Here is a 23,124-nt window from a genome sequence, read left to right as displayed (position 1 = left end):
TGTTGAGTGCTACTGGCCTATATGGGGAAAGTGTTTCCAGCCACTTTTTTTTCTTCCCTCCTTCTTTATCTTGTCTCATCGCTCCTCTTACTAGCTTTGAGTGGCAGTGCCAGTAGTTGACCGACATTCACATGAGTCACAAACCAAAAGCGTCACCTATCCCATACCTATCCCCTTTCCCTTTACTTAGCCCCTTCACATCTCTCTCTGTCATGCACACGTGACCTGGGCCACCTTGCCTATAAAAATAGAGCCCGCAGTTTAAAGTCCGCAGTTTTCAAAGTGTTGGTGGTGTTGGTGTGCAGCGTTGGTTCGAACAGTGCATTCGGCGACGTCTGAACAGCCGGCGTGAGAGAAGTGCGGAGATTGAACCTGCAGTATGGCGAACTACGACGCATCCATTGCCAAGGTGAGTCGATCCAGCTGTTCCGATTTGTCCGCCTAGAAATCATCGTTATATCTGGCGCATCCACTTGTAGAAGTGTCTTTAGCGCTGCTGTTCTCACAATATTGTGCATGTTTGCCTGGTGTTGGAGGTCTGCTCAGATATTTCCCAGATTTTATTCAATAGCTGTTTTGAATAATGGAGGTAATCCCTCTTCCCACGTGATGGATTACACGTGGACGGTGCAGTTCTTAGATAACGGAAGTGCACTATTAGGCGGATTTCATCTCGCGAGCGACAATTACAGTGATTGATCGGCACACATATAAAATCATTGACACTTCTTCCCGCATCCGGTACATTGATCTCGATTGAATGAGAATACAGGTCGATCCTATACGGCGACCAGTTTTCTAAAGCAGCAATTACATCACTTCCGGAGATTGTCTCGTCATCAGTCTGACTACGACACTGCAGCAAAAAAGCCTCTCCCATGTCTCTCCTTGTTCTTTGACCCTGTCCCTTGCCAGCTGCAGCCCCTTTATCCCCGGAAACCTCTGATTCCCATCCGCGCACCTGACTTTCTGGCGGCCCCTGCTTCGCTTGCCTTCTCTTGGAATCCACTCCGCTACCCTTAAGGACCAGCGTTTATCTTGCCTTCGCATTACATGCCCTCCCCAAGCAAATTTCTTCCTCCGTCTCGTGTCCGGTTCATCCTGCCACGGCCGCTCGACGGCTCTGCATTGTACATAGGCCGTTCTCTTTCGGGTTTTATTTTTTCCGGAATGCGAGGCGTAAACACAGGGTGTTGTTTTCCGAGCTCTAAATCAGGATAAATATCGGGTTATTGCGAATAAATTTCCACAGGCAGTACCAGTTCCTTTTGCAAATACATTTTCGCGTACGTTACCAATCTCCCACTGAGCACTCCCGCATGTGAGGAAAATGGGCCTGCCTTTAGGTATGCAGTGCGAAAACATTCAGGATTTCGGCAGCGATTTCAAACGTGCCGGTTCTTTGGTTCAGGTAGTCCTTAATCGTGGGTAGCGCTTACTTCAGTGACTCGTGTAAGGCGTCTGATCGGCAGCCTTATTCTGGCTCCCCGCTTCTAAACTGCCGTCTTCGAATTTATCCTGAAATTCTACAAGTAGTCTAGTTTGACGACATAATGCCCCATGGAGCATTGCAAAGAGGTCTTGTGGAATAGACCTCTCCCAAGTGGATAAAACGTGACGTCACAGGAGCGCTTACGATGAGCGAAACCATCCACTTTCGCTTTTGTCTGCTTTTTGCTTGTGACTTCCGCTTCCCCGCCGAATTTTTTCTGCCGGCTGGTGACGCCTTGCTACTCATCGCAGCCATTATTCTTGAGATTATGGCCATAACTAGAGATATTTAGCGTAGCGGAGACGTGCTAGTGTAGACGTATACCGGCTCGCTGACACAGCAGACCGTTTGTGGCATTACCGGAGAAAGAGCTCGACTTCATGGCATGACGGCGTGTGGCATTTTGTTATGTTTCTTCTTTCTATCTACTGCATCAGTAGTGTATACATGCTCCTGATCTGCATTAAATCCGCTCTGTTGATAGTTAGTGCTTGTCCCGTCGTGTCCTTGGCTTGAGTTGTTCCCGCGCTATCATTACTGCGTTAGAATTAATGTGTTCCCCTTGCAGTTATGAGCGGGTTACCTCGCAGGAATCTTAAAATTTTCTGCTGAACAAGTGAGACCTTCTTTTCAATATCCTCCCTTCACTGCTCCGCAGCCGGAACAAGAAACAACCCACTCCCCTTGCAACGATGACAAATGCCGGTGTCCCTCCTTGTTCGCTGAATCCGAAACGTGTCAGAGCATTTGTACGACCCCCCCCCCCCCCCCCCACCCGCCTAGCACAAAGGAAATTGCACTGGGTTGCCCTCATTTCTGCTTCAGCAGAGTGGTTGTTCAGCATGGCGACACCCTGTCCTCCAAAAGGGCACATTTCCGATGTCCACTTTGCAGCGCAACTGCTCTGCAATATCTCTAAAGCTGAATTACAGGAAGGTTTCTTGCAAACAAAATCCTTCGTTCGCAGGACGCGTTTTCATTTCCTGCCCTGCTGACTGAAGGGGTTAGCGTGAGGGGAGATAAGTCACTCCCCCTCCACTGTATTCTGTTTCGAAAAGGTGAGGGGGGGCTGGACCCTAATTGAGCTACCGCAATCACCACAAGCTTTCCAGAGAGTGCAAAGGGCAGTTGTCGAAAGGTTACAATGATGCATTTTCTTGGCGAGCACCTGTCTCGATAAGCTCCTCGCGTTCGCACCGCTGCATGCTCTGTTGCATCCTTCCAACAAATTTCCAGTCGTACAAATAAACGGGCATCTCCCCCTTCCTTCTCGATCAAGAATGCGAGATCACCGTGTGTGAACGAGGGTTTCGGTTTCAAAAATTGTATACTGCAAGTTGTCAGTTGCATTGATTTTTTTAAGGACTTTCCGTGTAATTTCATTACACATGGGCGGTTTTGAGAAAGTAATTACTAATGTAATTTAACTGCTTTTCAAAAGTAGTCTTGCCATGTACGCAGTGGCGTGTCTCGTTTCACGAGATGCGCTATAATTACGGCGCCCACTGTCGTATTCATGCAAACGCGGTTTATGGAGACTCCATCATCCCAAGTTGTGCGTCTTTGGATATTCTGGGAACTTGAGGCACGGCGTCACTGTTAACCGCCTTATACCTGAGATGTCCTTGCAGTTGCGTGGTAGGAGGTGCAAGGGAAAGTTCTGCGATTGTGGTTTAGGGCTTCTTTGAAAGACATTTACTGCATGCCTCCTTGACTCCAGAGAAATTTTGTGACCGGCCGCTTGGAAGAAAATTTTGCCATTCTTACTGCGTGGAATTCCCTCCATGCGGTGCAACGATCAGGCAAAGGGATCCCAGAGAATGTCGGAAAAGCGGGCGTTAACTACGCAAAATCATGTTCCGCGCTGCTGGCATAGCCGAGAAACTTGGGGCCTTGTGAACGGTCCTAAAGTTCGATCAACAAATGCAGCTTAATTCAACTGAGTTACACATTTTCTCTTGTGTGAAGTTGACATATTTTAAACCTCGGGACACATAGGTCTCTATCTACCTCGCCTGAATGTGACGGTGTATAATCCTTTACAATTCACACTCCTAAAAAAATGTTATCAGCAAGGCATACATAAACTGCTTACTTGCTTGTGTCTTGCCTTCATTGTGTCCTGTGTATCCTTTCTTCAATTTGCCGTTTGTAAACTGTACCAGATGAACATGATTAGAAGCTTTTGGGGGTAGCTTACTCAAGCAATCAATGTGCGTATGTAAATCTTTGATCGTATGAGCATTTATCTTTAGCCTTACGTCTTTTTCTGGAACGCAACATAGCTGGTGAGCTAAACATGGGTCATTGATAATTCAAACGACTGATGATTGCAGTTTGTGTTTCAGACAGTGTCTTTTATTTTCCCTTCCTTGCAGGGCAAATGGCCGATCCGACCCAATTTCATGAAGTCACAATCATTTCTGGAACCCTCGATGCGGGCGTGCTGCGTTGACTGGATGATATTCATCCACGAACTCGTCGGATTATTGCCAGAGACGCTCTTTCTGGCGGTCGTATTCATGGATATCTTCTTACAGGTTGGCACGTCTCCTACTTTTACCTTTGAATATCGTTATTCCAAAGCTGCGCCCAATGCGACACCTCTTTCTATTATTATTCAAGGAGTTCGAGCATATCTAACCTACTTAATACTATGTGACTAGCACACTGCAGGAACATACAGAGTTTTGTACCAACTTTGTCACGGTCATTTGAGCATAACAAAAGAAGCATACTCTCAGGAGCCGTTCGGCCACCCTTCGAGAATTAACAAGGCCCATAAGTCTTCTTGTCCCCACCACCTCTTTTTAGGTGACATACACTGCCATCTATTGTTGTGCATCGCAACTCGGTCGGGACTTTCATAGAACATGTTAAGTCATGAATGGACATCATTATCACTGACGCCCATGTGATGATGAACTATTTGTTTCTATTTATTTGTGCCTAAACTTGTTCTTCTTGTTCGGCTCACTATTTTAATTACTCTGCGTTTTTATACCCTGCTGAGTAGGCCCGGGAAAGGCCTGCAGTATTGGTAAATGAATTAATGAGACGCTATAATTAACGCGAACAAACTCAAGTTACCATGTAAGAGTTGCTCAGTCAACATTGTGCGACTGTACCAGTTGCTCTTACTGAGAGCATTCAGTAAGAGCTGCGATTGCAGCGGCCGGGGTATTTTAATCGTTCTTATTGCAGTAGTTTATCCATCTCGAGCTTAACCGCGAAGTAAGTTTGTCGCCAATATGCAAGGTGCCACTTTTACCAGTACTGACAGCGCTCAATGTGAGCTGCATTTGCAGTGGCCGAGGTATTTTAGTCGCCCTCGTGGCGCTACAGTCGGATACAACTCAGGAACGAAGTGGAAAGAACGCCTTCCAGCCAAAGGCGTCGACCCATTTTCGGGACGCCGGGGTTAATCCGATTAAGCCGCGGTTATTGCATATTCATCTTCTGCATCCTGCACGGGGATCGGTTAAGAAGGAGGAATCGGCCGACGCCATTGCCTGGAGGGGCCACTTTTGGGGGCATATCTACCGCTTCGTTCTCGAGTTGTAACCGACTATGGTTGAAATACAAAGCGAGCCTTTCATTATAAAAAGAAAACTTGAATAGTACACAACCTTGGCTTCTTCAATATCGTAGACCTCTTGTTAGGTCCGGCTTTCCCCGCCTTAGCATTGCCTATGCTCAAAGAATTATTAACGAGCCAAGTAGCAAATGCTTCAGGCCCGAAGGTGTGAATGATGTGAAGGAACTGTCACTTGTGCTGCGCAAATGTTTTGCCTTATTTCGACTGTGACGGTAGCATGTACCGTCTGTTGCAAAAGTTTACAATCCACCACGGCGTTCATTTCCGTGGCGCGGTGGGCTGTAAACTTCTGCAACAGACGGTACATGCGCCTTCAGCCTTCGCTGGAACCTGCGAATGAGGAGGGCTGCCTCGCGACCGTGCTCAGTGTCCGCCTTTCCTACATTTCAGGAGAGTCCACAGATACCCCTTCGCAAGATCAACGCGCTCTGGGCATCCTCGCTCTTGCTAGCGGCCATGAATGAGAACAAGGGAAATGAATGGCGAAGTGAATTCATTAACACAGTACACGAGAGACGAGGAATCAAGGAGGAGGATATAATGGAAATGACGCAGGAAATTCTCCATGTGGTCAAGTGGTTTCAGGCATGTCGCCTGCCCGTCCGCAAGCTGCGTGGCAACTGCGAGAACGCTCAGGTTTGTTCATGTTTTGCTTGGGGCTGCGTTCTTGCCGTGATAGGGTCATTGGGGGATGATGCTGCCCGCATTGTCTTTGCGAAGACAGTGCCCTTGTGCCCTTGAATAGGCTCTCAATAATGTTGCAGCATGCCTAGGACGTTAAAGGACGCCGCTTCACACATATCCTGACTTATCAGCAGTTAAAATTTGAATTCCCGCGTTTTGACGCCTTTGTCTCTACTCGCGTAAGTTTTGCACACTGAAGTGTGCAAAACTTCCCCTCCTACGGCTTCCGACGCGCGCGGGAGTTCCCCGGGGGCGGACCTCCCGGCCGTGGCCATTGTAGCGGCGTGACGTCAGACAGAGTTGACGCGGCGGACCAATGATAGCCCTCCGCTGCTGACGTAACGAGCGCTGCATGTGGATTCGGGCAAAAGCTCGGCACCGCTGGCTTGAAAAATGTATCTTAACCACATGCGGCTGTCCGGTTGGACGGCGCCGCTGCTGTCCCCGACTACTATCGAACCTTGGATTCTGGAATCGAGAGGAATTAGGCCTGCGACCAATGTTCTCGCGACCTGCTCGAGAAGATTTAATCAGAGTAGCTACCCATCCTTAGGGGCATCCGTGTGCGACGCTCGTTATAGGCCGAATTTGCGGTGCATACGCACTCTCTGAGGCGTTCTGGGTAGAGCAGTCTATAGGCAACACAAAGGATAGATTGACGGCCGCACACTTTTAGCAAACTTTTCTCTATAGACTATGAATAGACAAAAAGAAATATCTATGGAAGGCAATAGAATCTATAAGAAATAAGGACAAGGCTCTTAGGCACCAGTTTTATTTCCGAGGGAACTGTGCAATATTGTAAGGTATTGTTATGGAAATGCTGGACGTAATGGTCCACTCTTCCGGCATGTAGGAAAATCGCTTTCGTCAAGTGGTTAAGACCGCTACAGAAAACCAATGCAGAACGTTAAAAGTAAAAAAAAGACAAGCCTGCTGAGGGAGAGATTTAGATATCTATTGATTGTTACAGCGAAATCGTACGCGACATGTGAAAAAAAACTGTATTCACCAAATATCTGTTGAAAAGTGCGCCCGTCCAGAATTTCTGGGTATGTGTATTACCGTATTTACTCGCATAGTGAGTATTCCTGGCTACCATCTCTCATCTTCCCCTCTGCAGGCTAGCACAACCGAGGAACTGACAGCCATGTTCATTCTGGAGGTTTCCGTGATGAACCACGAGATGGCTTCGGTGGAACCATCACTGCTGGCTGGTGCAGCTGTGTACTTGATGCTGCTGCTTAATGGAAGGCCAGAAAGTTGGTATGTAACTGAGTTCCTTCTTTTTTCTTAGTAGCTCTAAAAGTTTACGGTGTTAAAGCTTTCTAAAGTATCCCTGTGCAGGAGTTGTGTGGTGTACGTTCAGTTTTGTGCATTGTGTGCGTTCAGAAAGATCAGCCAGTCTTCTCTGAACGCCATTTTTGAAATTCGACCCATCGCCTACATTGTAATTCTGCAAGAAAAAAACAGAGCAAGGTGTTTGAGTACTTTCATATGGAAACCACCGCGCGTGATGAGAAATGCGATTTTAATTAAAAGTCAATTTCAAATGTTTGGCTGTCCCACACGTAATAGGTAGCGAATCCGCCTGGTATGCTATATTGTAAGTCAACTGAAAATTCGGTGTTCACAAAATATTTCAGCCAATAGAAAGATAGAAGTGAAGCAATCATTTTATATCACATTTCTGAACTTTCAGGTCATATTGACTAAACAACAAAAGCAAGAATTTCTAGTGTTCCCCACATTTTCCACTGTCGCATGAGATTTGTATCAACGGGATTCTGGGATTCTGTGGGATTGATTCCAGCTCGATTTTGACTGCATTAGTGTGTTGTGTGTGCACATAATAAATATTGGTGACGCAGATATGTCATTCCGAAAGTGCATCTTTTGTATATGTCGAAAACGATTCGTGTGCTATCTTCCTCACCAGAGAGTTGTTGTCGTCATCAGGATAGTTCCCAGGTATTCAGTGTTACATAAAATTGAAAGCCCCTTGCCGAGAGAGACGTCCTAGAGCTGCTTGTGAATCGCAGGTCTCACAAGCTCAGTTTGAAATAGTGGATGTGAGCGCCAAGCGCAATGCTTTTCCTTTGCAGTTGGGACCTCAAAATGAAGATCCACTCCGGTCATTCAGCAGAGAGCCTGTGGCCATTAGTGAGGCAGATGATCAGGATGACCTTGGACGCATGCGAAGATGCGGAATGGGTATGTATTGTATTTACCTTTTTTGAGCGTACAAATGTAAGGATGCATTGCTTATTGTTACTAAGGGTACAAGTCCGCTTGTCAGTCCCTACTGATTTGTATTATTATGCATAGAAATTTCTTATATGGTCCTTCGTAAGGATTCACTTGCAGGGCCAGTGATGGCGCTACGACACGGCAAGCAAGAAGTAAATTTACCAGAAGCGTACTTTTGTACTCGGTTAATTGCGACATTGTCATTTATATGCTCATAATTGCTCGTATACACTTCTAAGACAACCCGCCGCGGTGCATCAGTTGTTATGGTGTTCGGCTGCTGACCCGACAGACGCGGGTTGGATGCCGGCCACGGCGGTCAAATTTCTATAGAGACGAAATTCTAGAGGCCCGTCTACTGTGCGATGTCAGTGCACGTTAAAACCCCAGGTGGTCGAAATTTCCGGAGCCCTTCATTACGGCGCCCCTGATAGCCTGGGTCGCTTTGGGGTGTTAGACCCCACTAAACCAAACAAAAAATTCCTAAAAGAACTCTGCATTCACTAGACGCGCCTTTGTTCACCTGTAAAAGTGAAACCCTTGTCTTTCCTTGCCACCGTTTTAGTTGTGTGGTGTTTTGTTTCCAACGAAATTGATCGGCTACTGATTGATTATTTTGCAAGTAATGCAATAGGTCTTTACCCCGAATAAATGCGTGTAATAAATGTTAAAGAAAAAAGCTCTCGTGGCGCAGTGGAATCGTTGCCGTCTCGGAGGCCCGGCTTTTATTCCCGTATAAACCCATTTTCTTTCCTTATTTTTCATTGACAGTTCGTACTTTTTTCAGTTATGGATTGGTTTGTGGATTATGGTTTGGCTTGTTGGATCACTATGGATTAGACTGTAGATTGGCTGTGGAATGGTGAACGGGTGCCACATCCTGTCCACGCTACTCAAACGCCTTAAAAGGCTTTCACCTTAAAATTCCCGCATGTATCTGACTGCATGTGTTTGTAAATTGCGCCAGCATGGGACGAATATCTGACGTCGTTCTCTGTTGCAGGCTCCGTGCTACAAGTACAGGAAGCCTAAGTACGAACGTGTAAGCAGCCTCACGCAAGACCAGGCAGCAATCCTTTACAGGATGGCACGGATTCAAGGACAGCGCACCCCGTCCACTATGTCACGCACCTCGCCCGAACCCGCCAGACTGCGTCGACTTTTTCCGTTGGAAGGCCCGCCGAATTGGATGTCCATGTCAACTGAGAGCGGCTGAGAACTTTGTACGGATAATGTCATATTGCATGCACAGTGCTTATAAGAACATGTTGAATGGGGGAGGTTTTTGACAGCGCACGAGGGAGCACTGTGGACGGCTAGATTAAATTCGATTCTTATCTAAATTTTTGTGATGTGTAATAATAAAAAAAGTGCATGCTATCAATTTCAGGAGCCCCCGTAGTGGGTCACATGTAAGAGTGAAATAAACATGGTGGATAATTTTCAGTCCTTTGTGTTTGTGAAAAAACATTGAATTGACCATGATGGTGATGATGTCGCGGTCACACCCTTTACAACAGGAGAACATCAGTTATCAGAGTCCGACCAAAAAAAAACAAAAGCGGTAAAGCGAGCGCCACCTGTAGTGCAAAGAGGGAAGCTCCACCGGACCTTTCGGTTGGAAAGTTGTTCCCGAGCAGACGTGTGCAAGGCAGCGTTCAGGAGTTCTCGTGCGCTTGTTGTGTTGTTTTAGTGTTGTTTATTTGCCGGAAACGTGCGTTTGCTAACGAAAGAGGAGGAGAACCTCCCATCTGCGTTTTTAGAAAGCGAAGATTTTTCGCGTGGTAGCCTCAAATGTGTGGCAAAACCTCCACTCCACCACCTCCGCTGTTGGCCAGGCTCATCGCGGCTGGTCCTTCAAGGAGGAAGGTTACGTCAGAAACTTCATGAATCTTCAAGCAGCAACGATGAACTAGATTTCGTGAGAGTGGCGTGTGAATACCGGTGTTTATGTGAGAACGGCATGGTTCGTCGTTAGTAACAGCCTTCCTTGTCGTTGGTTTCTCGTCATTGGTACGCTTTCTTGATAGGGCTGCTAATTTGGTACAGCGCATTTTGCTGCTGGACACACTTAACTGATTAGTAACCGACCCCCCTTATGTAATACCCCCCCAGGGGCCTTTAACGGTCAAATAAATGATGATGGTGACCCGTTGTACTATCTCAATAATGGCTCGTGCTGATACGGCAGAGCGTTGCTTTTTGCGTGCTGACGGACCGCAGGAGCGTTAGAATGACCGGATATACGCGAGGTTGCGCTCTGCCGTGCTCCCACTGTTCAGATAGCATGGCTTGACATTGTTGCATTTATGGTGAGTGGTCATACTAGTATATATTCGGTATATACGCACGTGCGTCGATGGCAAAACTCTTCTAGAACGACCGAGCTGCGTGCACTTGGCAGCAAGCGCGAAGTACAGCAGGGGCATCCGTTTCGAAACGAGGTGAACGGGAACCTGAGCTTTTCCTTGGTGAATGAAGTAATTCGTGCAGCCGTAGGCCAAGCAATGAGCTGGCATTTAAGGAGCTCACATCATTCGCCGCACTACAGCGAGGGAATGCACGGCCGGCTCATGTTTTCCAACCAAAAATCGCCTTCGCAAAAATCGCGCAGAATTTCGACACCACATTCAGGAATGAGAAGTACGTGAGACCCCGCACTTCAGTACTGAAACTCAGCAACTGACACAAACATGCAACTCGTGGAAGAGGTAAGTTTTGCAAGTGTAGAATAGACGTGATAGAGTGATCGATAATGCGAAGAAATTTTTAGAGAAAACTTTGGAGAAGTACAACCTCTTCACCCATTCATGGGGCTGGGACACGATTCCTCAGACCATCGTTGGATGCAGTTTACTTTTTCCCGGCCGTTTTACTGAATTTGCAGGGTTGCGAGAAGCATTGAACTCATCTCGTAAGAATGTTTTTAGGTAAGCGGTGAACTGCTATGACGGGTCTTAGTAATCTATGCCGTTCTCTGGCTTGCTCTTATTGATTTATTAAAGGCAGCAAGGTTTCCGCTATTGGATGGGAACTGTTTTTTCGAGGATTCATTAAATGTTCCCATTCATAATTCCTTAACATCGATGTAATTGTGTGGCGGCGCGTTGTGGTCACCAAGCATCCATATACAAATTGTGCACTGCAAAGCGGCAGCCGACAAAGAATTGATCCGACTTTTTTTTCAAGAACAAAAAAAAAATTACGAGGAACTTTAGCGGCTAAAGTGGTGAAAGGCGAAAGCCTGAGTGCTGCATTTTGCTACGTGATTGTTCACTGCACATTTTGTTGGTGCATTAATTAACTGCCAATTATTGACGCTTAAGCTTCTAGGAGTGGAACGCGACAGCGTGTTGTAGCGTAGCCACGGTCCAAGGAACGCCACCACCCGTTCGGCGCGTTGGGTTGCCCTTTGAACGCAACACTTTTTGAGGAAAGGAAATGGGGCTGTAATTCTCTGTCACCTCGGTGGACACCTGAGCCGCACCATAAAGGAAGGGAGGAAGTGTGAGTGAAAGAAGAGGGGCTGTAATGAAGAATATGAACATTGTATTTGAGGAAAGGAAATTACGCATTAACTGTCTCGCATAAGTCGAAAATTGTATTTGAGGAAAGGAAGTTGCGCAGTGACTATCTCGCATATTTCGGTGGACACCCGTCAAAATTCGCGCGTGGTGACGTCACGACAATTTGGACCAATCTGAAACGCGGACAAATACGCCTTGCTCGGCGGTAAATTGGTTTTTGAGGAAAGGAAATGTATCTGTCTCTCATATCTCGGTGGACACCTATACCTCGCCGTAACGGGAAGAGAGGAAGATGGGAGTGAACGAAGACACCGTATTCACTGGACACACCTTTGTTTATTCCAAACCATCGAGCTGGCATGGCGGTGTGGTAGCGTGCTCGACTCGCACTCCGGAGACTGGGGTTCGATTCCCAAGCTCGGCCAATTTCTGACTCTGTTTTCTTTGTTTATCTGGTCTGACTCGAAAGGTTAATTAGACTAATTGGCTAAGTAAACAATTAAAGGGGTGGAGACACCAAATTTGTGGTTCGCGCGTTCTTAGTTTCAAACGTTTCTTATGGCTCCAGGAAGCATGATACACACTCAAAGATTCATATATTCACAGTGAATAATTTATTATAGTATTTTTAGGTGACTGATTTTCGGTTTCGGAACGCCGAGTTGTACTGTGACGTCACAGAGGGGGAAGATCAACTGCTTCGCTTGGTCACGTGGGCCCACAAAAGTTGTGACGCACCTACTGCTGCATCGTCTGCTTTCTCACACACGTGCTGACCAGCGCATGAAAACAAACAACTGCATATCTAAGAACTCCTCGCTACCCTGAAAGACAAATACATCAATACTTCCACTGAAATTCCCATCCCTTCAGGATACACGGGTGCTCAGAACACCAACATGGACGCCGACATCACGGCAGGAGAAGTCCGCGCCGCCCTCAACCAGATTAAAACCACCGCGGCCGCTGGCGACGACCACATCACAAACAAGATGATTCGTAACCTCGAAGATCAGTCCGTCGAGGCACTCACGGACCTCTTCAACCAACACTGGCATGAGGGTCGCCTTCCAGACACTTGGAAGCATGCCAAAGTGATTTTCATACCTAAGCCAGGCAAACGACTCGAGCTGGGCAACCTTCGGCCCATCTCGCTCACGTCCTGCCTGGGAAAGGTCATGGAACACGTCATACTCAATAGACTCCACGCTCACGTAGACCAAGAGGACCTTTTCCCCCCCACTATGATCGGCTTCAGGACCGGCCTCTCCACTCAAGACATTATGTGGCAAATCCAACACGACATCCTCGATCCGAGACCCATCCGAGCTACACGAACCATCCTAAGCCTAGATGTCAGCAAGGCTTTCGACAACGTGTCACATGCTTCCATCCTGGCAAACCTCTCACAAATGAATGTAGGCACTCGCACTTACAACTACATCGCCGACTTTCTTCATAACCGCACAGCAGAACTTCACATTGCAGACCTCCACAGCGAGAAGATCACACTAGGCACCCGGGGAACACCACAAGGAGCAGTCCTATCTCCGTTCCTTTTCAACACTACAATGAGAGGCCTCCCTCCGCTCCTGGAAGAGATACCTCACATTAAACACTCAATATATGCCGATGACATTACCCTGTGGACCAACTCTGGCTCTGACGGGGAAATCCAAAACTCCCTCCAAACAGCAATAAATAAAGTACACTCCTTTGTACAGGCGAACGGGCTCACATGCTCCTCCACGAAGTCCGAATTACTAGTCATCAGGGACAGACGAGCTCGCCTGGCCATACCCGACCCGCAAGAACCTATTGTGCTTCAAGTCGACACCCATTCCATACCTCCGGTCCGCACCATCCGCGTTCTGGGTATGTTAATACAGAACAACACGCAAAACTCGGAAGCCATTCAGCGCCTCCGCACCACAGCCAATCAGATCAACGGCCTTATCCGCCGCATCAGCACCCGCCGGAGAGGTATGAAGGAGGATGACCTCTGTCGGCTCACGCAAGCTTTCCTCATTAGCAGGATAGTCTACTCCTACCCCTACTATCACCTCCGCCGGAAGGACGAGGAAGCTGTTAACAGCATTATACGTTCAGCGTACAAAGCGGCACTGGGGCTACCTCAGTACGCCAGCACACAGCACCTCCTCCAACTCGGCATCTACAACACGCTCACAGAACTCATAGAGGCACACAAGACCGCCCAAATCCACCGCCTCTCCCGCACTAAGCACGGGCGGCTCATACTTGACCGTCTCAACATCAACCCCATAGGCGACGTCCACCCTACGACGCCCATTCCGATAGGGACCACGCCACAATCTACTATCGTCACCGCCGCCACAGTAGTAGCTCACTCTCCGACAGCGGCAGAAGAAACCGCCATCGCGCTGGCCATCGCTGACCCACGTACGCGCACAGTCCTCAGCGACTCCAAAAGAGCGATACAAAATTACTCGGCAGGTTTTATCTGCCACCCCGCTGCACGCATCCTTCACGGCTGCACTCCCGACCATAAGATCAATCTGGTCTGGGTACCCGCCCACGCGGGAAACTCTGGAAACGAAGGGGTCGACCGACTAGCCCGAGGACTAACCAACCGGGCGGCCGGCCCCACGGACCCAGACGCTCTTGCCGAGGCTCCCCAGACCTTTGCCGAAATTACCAACCTCTACAGAGAGATGAGACGCCAGTTCCCGCCTCCACACCCCGACTTGAATCGAGCGCAAGCCACCTTGCTCCGCAGGTTGCAGACCCACTCCATCCTTAGCCATTCTAGACTTTCACTCATCACAGACGGGGAATACGACCCCGTCTGTCAAAATTGTTACCAGGGAGAAATCGCCACCCAGGCTCACATCCTCTGGGGTTGCGCGGGAAATCCGCCCCCTCGAACCTTACTGCCAGCTCCCTCCGAAGACGGATGGAACCAACTCCTCAGAAGGCCAGACAAGAGCATCCAACTGGCACTCATTTCGCGGGCCCAGGAAGTCGCCCCCACCTGGGGGCCACACCAAGCCCACCTGCCCTAAATCCCGCCAATCTATGGCAATAAAGTTGTTTCTCTCTCTCTCTCTAGTCCCAGCAGCTCGGATTCTGACAGATCTGATTCCAATGAGTGAGGACATCGACTTTTTTTTTAACACGCTAGTATCGCCTTCGCGGGTTCGCCTGAGGATGCGAAACACTTTGCAAAATGCCAGTAAGCATCGCTGCGCCGCTCTACCCAAGCTGCGCCCACAACCGGTGTCACACTTCGCTGCCGTGCAGCAGTACCTGAGCGCTGCTTGGGATGGTGTACAAATACCACAAGAAAAGACAAGATCGCCTTGTTATCAGAACTGCCAGCTATACTCGAGCAGCGACAAAGCATGTCTGCTTATGTTGGGAGCTTTCGGCAACGGCACCGCTCGCGGGCGCTCCGGGCGACGAGCTCTACTGCTGCCTGGCTGCCGTGGTCGTCGCTAGGCCTATAGCCTGTTTAGCAAGCGGCCGGCGCTTCGGAAGTCGCCTGCGCTATAATAAAAGGCCTAATTTTCACAAATAGCTGTAGTGTTAACAAAATCATCTCACAATAAAATAATAGTATGGTCAATCTCATCGACGCCTTCGGCAGCGGAGCTAGCGGGCGCCAGGCGAGCCGGACCCCAACGTCGCGCCAGCGGCAGCTGCTAGGCGCGGTTGTTGCAAGAAATTTGCTCATATCACAGTTGTTACCTCTACCAGCAGCTCCTCAAAAATGACACTTTTTTCACATTTCTTGTCCCATTGTTTATTGTTTACGTCAAGAACACTCTTTAGCTCGCTTTTATGACGTCGGCAGAGGGTATCCAGGCTGACCGACCGGCCGGCAGACTCGGCGTACTTCACGTCCGCACAAGAAAATACAAAACAGCCATGCTACCAGAAAGGATGCTTTCTAGATTCGAGATACGACAGCATGACTGTGCTAAAAGGGGATCTTTTAGCACAGTCATGGGGATCTTTTAGCCTGCGGCAACGCCGGCCGACGACCTGCGCGCTGGTCTCAGACTGTCCTAGTAGTCGCTAGGCCTAGCTGCTTTCGCATAGACTCCGCAGCTGAGGGCGCTTCGGGACTGGCCAGCGCTCAGAAACGTGCTCCGCTCGGCACCCCTTTACTGTGAACTCGTCCCATAATAAAATATGTGTTCGATTTCCACGACGTCTTCAGCAACAGAGCTAGCAGACGGCAGGCGAACCGCACCAGGCAGCACAAAACCGGCTATGGGATGAAATTTTCTTGTATATGGCAGTCATCACTTCTACCAGGAACTCGGTATTTGCCAACGATCGTCAGAAACGATGCATTTTTGATATTCATATATCCCAGGGTTTGCTATGAACGTGAACAAACAATACTATCGCGTTCTTCAGATGCCGGCGTTCGGCACGAAGACTGGCGCAGGCCGCCCGGCTCCAAGGAGTGCGCCCTATGTCATCATGACGCTGCCACTCTCCGCGCTCGCATTGGCTGCCGCTTCCCGTCGTTGTTGTTGCCGCGAGCGGCCCGCCGTTGACATCTAGCAGGCTGGACGCAGGCAACGAGCTGCAATCGGACGTTGCGACGCTGTTTGCAACGGCGCGCCGCAAACCGAGCGAGCGGCGGTTAGCAGCAAACGCGGCTCGCTGGTGCGTCTACTGCGCTCACGCGGCTGTGCCCCGCTCATCGTACGTCACTGTATTTTGGTATGACGTCACTAAAACTTTAATTTTAAGGCGGAAGCCTTTAATGCCTCATCGTTGTAAGCAGGAGTTGTCGACAGAAAATGTCACGCTTTTCAATTGGTCGAAACGGTCGTGACGTCACAGTGCGCGAATTTCAATCGGGGCCAATTGTACTTTGGCTACTAACCATGCAACCAATTAAAGGGATCGTATAGTGATGCTCCAATTAAGTTTGACGGAGTTTAGTTAATTGCTTAATCAACCAATTAGTCTAGTTAACCTTTCTAGTCAGACCAGATAAGTAAATAAAAACGAGTAAGAAATTTGCCGAGCTTGGGAATCGAACCCCGGTCTCCGGAGTGCGAGTCGAGCACGCTACCACTCCGCCATGCCAGCTCGATGGTTCGGAATGAACAAAGGTGCGTCTAGTGAATACGGTGTCTTCATTCACTCCCATCTTCCTCCCTTCCCGTTACGGCGAGGTTTAGGTGTCCACCGAGATATGAGAGAAAGATAATTTCCTTTCCTCAAAAACCAATTTACCGACGAGCAAGGCGTATTTTTCCGTGTTTCAGATTGGTCGAAATTGTCGTGACGTCACCGCGCGCGAATTTTGACTGGTGTCCAACGAAATATGGGAGACAGTTACTGCGCAACATCCTTTCCTCAAACACAATTTTCGACTAGTGTCTACTGAGATACGTGAGACAGTTAATACGTGATTTCCATTCCTGAAATACAATTTTCATTTTCTTCATTACGGCCCCTCTTTCTTCTTTCATTCACACTTCCTCCCTTCCTGTACGGTGCGGCTCAGGTGTCCACCGAGATGACAGAGAATTACAGCCCCATTTCCTTTCCTCAAAAAAGCGTTCCGTTCAAAGGGCAACGCATCGCGCCGGACGGGTGGTGGTGTTCCTTGGACTCCGTGGCAGCGCTACAACACGCTGTCGCGTTCCACTCCTAAAGGCGAAGCTTAAGCGTCATTAATTGGCAGTTAATTAATGCACCAAGAAAATGTGCAGTGAACAATCGCGTAGCAGAATGCAGCACTCAGGCTTTCGCCTTTCACCACTTTAGCCGCTAAAGTTCCTCGTAATTTTTTCTACACCCCTTGTGACGTCATGGTTGATGGCGCTAGCGATGGGTCTAGATCGTGAGAGTGAGCATTTAGGTAATCTTTGGATCCGAATTAAAATATCTTTTAAACGTTTGTTGCGTCCAACACCTGGCTGTGAGTACCCTTGCATACATAGGAATCCCATAGCAGGCTTTTTATAGCTTCAAAATTTGGTGTCTCCACCCCTTTAACTAAACTCAAACTTACTTGGAGCATCACTATACGATCCCTTTAATTGGTTGCATGGTTAGTAGCTAAAGTACAATTGGCCCCATTTGAAATTCGCGCACTGCGACGTCACGACCGTTTCGACCAATTGAAAAGCGTGACATTTCTGTCAACAGCTCCTGCTTACAACGATGAGGCATTAAAGGCTTCCGCCTTAATAAATGAATGACGTACGATTAAGCTTTGCCTTTAGGAGTGGAACGCGACAGCGTGTTGTAGCGCTGCCAGGGTGTCCACGGAACTCGACCACCCGCTCGGCGCGATGCGTTGCCCGTTGGAAACACATTTGAACGCATCGCTTTTGTGCGTAGCATATTGCAATCACTCAGTTCAGCCTTTGGGCGCGGCCCGGCCCACGTGACGTGACGTCACGCGGTTTGGTGACGTCACGTGGTGACGTGACGTCACCAAACCGCTTTAAAAAACAACAAAAAATAATAAATAAATAAAAAAAACGGCTGAGCATGGTGGCGCTCTTATCCATGCATCCATACGTTACGGAGGAAAAGCTGCTGAGAAAATCGAGTGCCGCCAAGCAATACCTCGCGCAAAAAGACCGCGCAATATGCAACGCATTCTTGGCTTAACCAAGCTAAGCCTGGGCATTTTTTTTTTTTGAGGAAGGAACCTTTCAGACACCGCGGCGGCCAACGTTACTAGAACGTTCTAGTAACGTTGGCGGCGGCTGCGTTTCGCCTCGTAGTAGCGAATCATGAGAATAAAATAAGACATCGGTGAATGAAAACAATCCCTACAACACGACTGCCCTGTCGGCTATGAAAGGGATCATGAAAGTGAAAGTGAAAAATTATGCGTGAGGTAGCTCTTTATGTGAATTTCCGTCAACACAAGCACGTAAACTGCATCAGACCAAGTTGCGAAAACAAACTCATCCCAATGCTTATGATATTTATCTGCACAACAGTGAAACTGCATGCTTGCAAGAGCGTAAAAAAGCCATAATGAACTTGCAGAGGAATAGAGAAAATACCAGCAAGTCATTTGAACCAATTTGCTGAAATAAGTAGGGTGAGCCACCCGGCCAGCCGTACCACACTCCTCTGGCCGAAAGCAGATTCGGCCATTTCGAACCCACACAAACTTTGAACCCAGTAAAGATCTCAGTAAAGATTTCGAACCCAGTAGCTGAGGGGACAGAATAGAGAGAGAGAGAGAAAAACTTTATTATGGCAAGTGTGTTTAGACCCCCCTTGGGTCCCTGGACCACCGCATGGTCCCACTCTACGTCGGAACGTTCATGTGGTGTTTGTCCAATAGCACCTGTTTTGAAATAAACGCAAATAAACGTCCTTGTCAATGGAACATCCGTCAGAGAGGTACAAACCATGACAATACTGGGGTTATATTTATAAACAAATAGCAATCCACACCACCTACAATGAACTTAAAAGAAGCCCATTTAATGGCTCAATTGAATTTGCAGGGTTGCGAGAAGCATTGAACTCTTCTCGTAAGAATGTTTTTAGGTAAGCAGTGAACTGCTATGACTTGCTCTCTGGCTTGCTCCATTCTGCCGAGCACTGCCCCACAAGCCCATTGTTGGCTTGGGCAGGCTTGTATGTGTACTACGTAATTTTTTCAAATAAATAATTTTTATTTATTTATTAAGGGCAGCAAGGTTTTCGCTATTGGATGGGAACTGTTTTTTCGAGGATTCATTAAATGTTCCTATTCATAATTCCTTAACATGGATGTAATTGTGTGGCGGAGCGTTGCGGTCACCAAGCATCCATATACGAATTGTGCACTGCAAAGCGGCAGCCGACAAAGAATTGATCCGACTTTTTTTTTTTCAATAACAATAACAAGGAACATAGGCTTACTCATGCTTCCCCCGACAAGTGGTCAGCCTGACAGCGTGGGGTCAGTCCTGTCAAAATCATGCTTTCATAGCATGCGGCCTAGCTTACAAGAACAAGCAACAAGGCTCACGAACGCAGGGTTTCCCCGTTACGTCATAATAAGAACGTGTGACAAGTTCCTGAAAAAAGTAAAAAAGTCGTGCGCAGTTTTGCGGGAGCAGGAGGGGGTTGGACAGAGAGAAGCTAAAAGACCAGTCGTTCTGCCATATGTACCGTCTTTGTCAAAAGTAACCAGGCTGCATGGTTTGCTTCTAGCTTGTATAGTGGAGCCTTAGTGGCTTTCCTAAAGAACAAAAGGTGTTGGAAGGTAAGAAGACCCCCAGTCCTTACATTTAACAATCCTTTCAGCTTCTGGGAAGCTCTAAGGGCTCCACTGTACGAGCTAGAAGCAAACCATGCAGCCTGGTTAGTTTTGACAAAGACTGTACATAGCTTGTCACATAATTTGAAAAATGTGGTCCGAAGGTATGGTGGTGGTGTGGTCTTCTCAGCACCAAATAAGTTGTCGAAAATATGCAGCATGGTAAAGAAAAAAGCAGCGAAAAAGGATCGGGAAGCATGAGTGTGTCTACGTTCGTTGCAAAGTGGGTGTGATATACAGAACTCCGTTATCTTGTGACAAAGTGTAAGTGGGTCAAACTGGGAGATGTATCCATGTTCGGTTACGAGAACACGGGATATAACTAGAGACTGGTAGGGGGTCAGATCTAGTTACACATTGTAAGGGGTGTAAAGGCTTCAATCCTTTTCTCTCACAGACAGTTATTTCAGATGCCCATTCGGCAAAGATCAGTCGCGAAATCATTGAGTCCAGACATATCATGAGATTAGGAGAAGAATGTGTCAGTGACCCTTCCATTGCTTTAACAGATAATGAGGTTAGATTTCTTGAACAGAGCATGTGTAGGGGGTTGTCATGACATGCTTTTTGGTTTTTGGTGATTGCGTGGTGTCGGTGGTGCTTGGCTTGGATACATTCTGTGTTTTCCTCAATAAACGTTAGTTGCGAGTCAGCGCTCGTCCTGTTTGCTCTTCGTCCTTGTCTTTAGCGCTGTATATTCATTATGTCAAGCGATTATCTATGTGCCTTATTCTTTTGTACAACCTTTTGAACCCACTGCGTTTCACACTTTTTTTGTACCTAGAGCGACGGACAAGAGGAAAGGCGACGTGATGAGCATTTAAAAATTTTTCTTCAGATATCGTAAGAGCGACTAGGCTACTCTTCATTAAAAACGTCGGACCAGTCCACTTCATGCATCGAAAGCGATTTATTGTTTTGACATTATTATTCTTATGAAAAGTACTAGCTGCGTGACTTGAAAAGGTTTTCCTCGGTTGGAACAAAAAGTGGTTCAACTCTGGTGAACTGAGTTTTCACCTAGCGAAAGCAGAGCACACAGCTCCGGTTTATATACCCCATACCCTGACGTCACAACTGTAAATTGAATCACGTGACACCCCGTGATTATTACGTGGGTTCTTACCGCCCTCTGCCGACAACTTGAAAGGTCAAAGGTCAGGTTGTGTAGCACCAAGGTTAGTTTATACCAAGGTGGACCACATATGGTAAGGCAGATGTGCTACCATAACCTTAGCGGCCCACTCGGTGTCCAAGGCTTGAATGCCCATGTCCGAGCTTACCAGAACGGCCTCCCATTGCTCACGAGAAGGAATTTGTACTAGATCCTCCAGTGGTGGCGGTTCTTTGCATCACCATAGTATGTGATCACATGTGGCTGTTTCGCCACAGAACCTGCGCTCGGGGTTGAAGTCATCTGGGTACATTTTTAACAATAGATAGGGACTAAGAAAGGACTTCGTTTGGATCGAGTCTCCTCCGGACGGTCTCTTTTGCCTCATACAACGTTTTGTAAAGCGCTGGAAATTTGTTTTTTTTTGCAATTTGTAATGGCTTGTGATATATTGGAAAGATGCCAGCCCCTCCTCCATGGATGCGGTCGACGCACCGACTCGGTTGACGAAACCTCGAGCCACGATGTGGGCCGCCTCGTTTCCCGGATTCCCCAAGGGAGCCGGCACCCTTATCACCTCAATTTCTTTCTAAGGCTGCCTGGTCAGTTTTAGTATCTCCTGTGCCACAGTCGAGATTCTGCCCCCCCGCGGAGCTACAGACGGCCAGTTTGGAATCCGAGAAGATTGTATCCGCGTCAGTGCTAGCTATGGCTAGTGCCACAGCTGCCCCTTCTGCTCTTTCGGAAGATTTTGTCAATACCGATCCCGAGGCCCGCAGTCCCCCGCGCACGTTAACCCCCGCCAGTAGCGGTCCTAAGGGGGGGGGAGCCTTTCCACGCTTTCCCGAACATCCGTTTTCGGGCTCTCATAGGGCGAGATGTGAGTTTTGACGTAGAACTGGAAACCTATTTTATCCGTGATGCGTCAAGTAGTCCCCTACTTTGTACGTTCACAGTGTTAGGGCTGCCTTATTTCACAGAATTCCACGTTCTACACGTTGGTAGTTATACGAGCACAGTTCGTAGTGATTGTCGGGGTATCGTGTCTTGCCATGCCGCCGGCAAGCGGCAACAACAGCAGTCGGCTTGTTACCCTCGGTATAGAAATTAATATTGGTCGCGTAAACGTTAACATCCAAAGAATGGGAAATCTTATAACAGTTGTATCGTACGCCATTTATTTTTCAACAACAAAGCCCACAAAAATTTTTGTGTAAATAAAAGAAATGAAAAAATCGTTTCTATTTTTTTCTTTCTAGGCGACGTAAGCTCAGTCGCCCTATTAGACACCGGGATCGCCATACGAATCGAAAGAAACCGAGATCTACCGCCGGTAGAGGCGGAGGAGATTGCAATAGCCATTTCCATTGCTCGACCAGGCGTGAAACATGTCGTCAGCGAGAGCAAGGCGGCGTTGACGTTTTTACGCTCCGATCATTTTAAGGGAAGGAAGTGCACAAACTGGCTCCCTGGGTCAGCAGACGCCTGAATCGTGTTGTGCTGTTGATGCTGCCGTATGAGCCGTTGCCTAGCAACCGTCCGCTTGTAGGGGAAGGGAGGAAGTGGGAATGAGAGAAGAAACAGGAGGGCTCGTAATGAAGAAAATGAATTTTAGGAAAGGAAATTACGGATGAGGTTGCGCCGCTGCGCGAAGGAGGGGCCACAGTTGGCACGATTCCAGTGCAAGGACGGACGCCGCCAGCATGGACGGACACTGCGAGCGTGAGCCATTAACGGCTTTCGCCTTAAAATTGCCGACGATTACGTTTCTTCCTAAAGCGAAATTTGAGCGCAGCACATCAGCTATTTCAGCCTTTCGATAGACTGAGGCAAACAATTCGAGCAAGACGTTTGTGTACAACTACAGACTTATCTTTCACACATATTCCTGCTTCAAGAAACACTCCATTAACAGTTCTTGATTGTCATAAATGAAGCTTTGTGGTCGGAATAATAGACTCTCAAAGAAGAGGTCTGTGCAAGTATTTCGCGAGGTTGTCACAGTCGTGGGAGGCGTTACGAGCGAGAGGAACGGGATGTTCTCCCACATAGTGGTAAGCAATTCGTTTGTCTTTATATCTACGTTAAAGTCCCCACCCACCCTGCCACCCTGGCAAGTGGCAGTTAATGGTGGATCGCGAGAGTTCGCTCAACGTTGTCAGCGCTAAC

At 47.9% G+C, this 23,124-nt stretch overlaps 1 protein-coding gene across 1 annotated transcript; it reads left to right on the top strand.

Annotated features, from left to right (window-relative positions):
* Window positions 1-379: 379 nt before the first annotated feature.
* Window positions 380-8,150, top strand: LOC149335600 (uncharacterized). The gene is made up of 5 exons (XM_089553978.1): window positions 380-409; window positions 5,481-5,726; window positions 6,898-7,040; window positions 7,880-7,988; window positions 8,142-8,150. The coding sequence occupies exons 1-5, from the start codon at window positions 380-382 to the stop codon at window positions 8,148-8,150; spliced, it is 537 nt and encodes a 178-aa protein (XP_089410104.1).
* Window positions 8,151-23,124: the final 14,974 nt, after the last annotated feature.

This window comes from Amblyomma mixtum, chromosome 7 (assembly GCF_055824585.1).
Source record: "Amblyomma mixtum isolate Tamu chromosome 7, ASM5582458v1, whole genome shotgun sequence".
Lineage (NCBI taxonomy): Eukaryota > Metazoa > Arthropoda > Arachnida > Ixodida > Ixodidae > Amblyomma > Amblyomma mixtum.
This window is presented reverse-complemented; position numbering and strand designations above follow the sequence as displayed.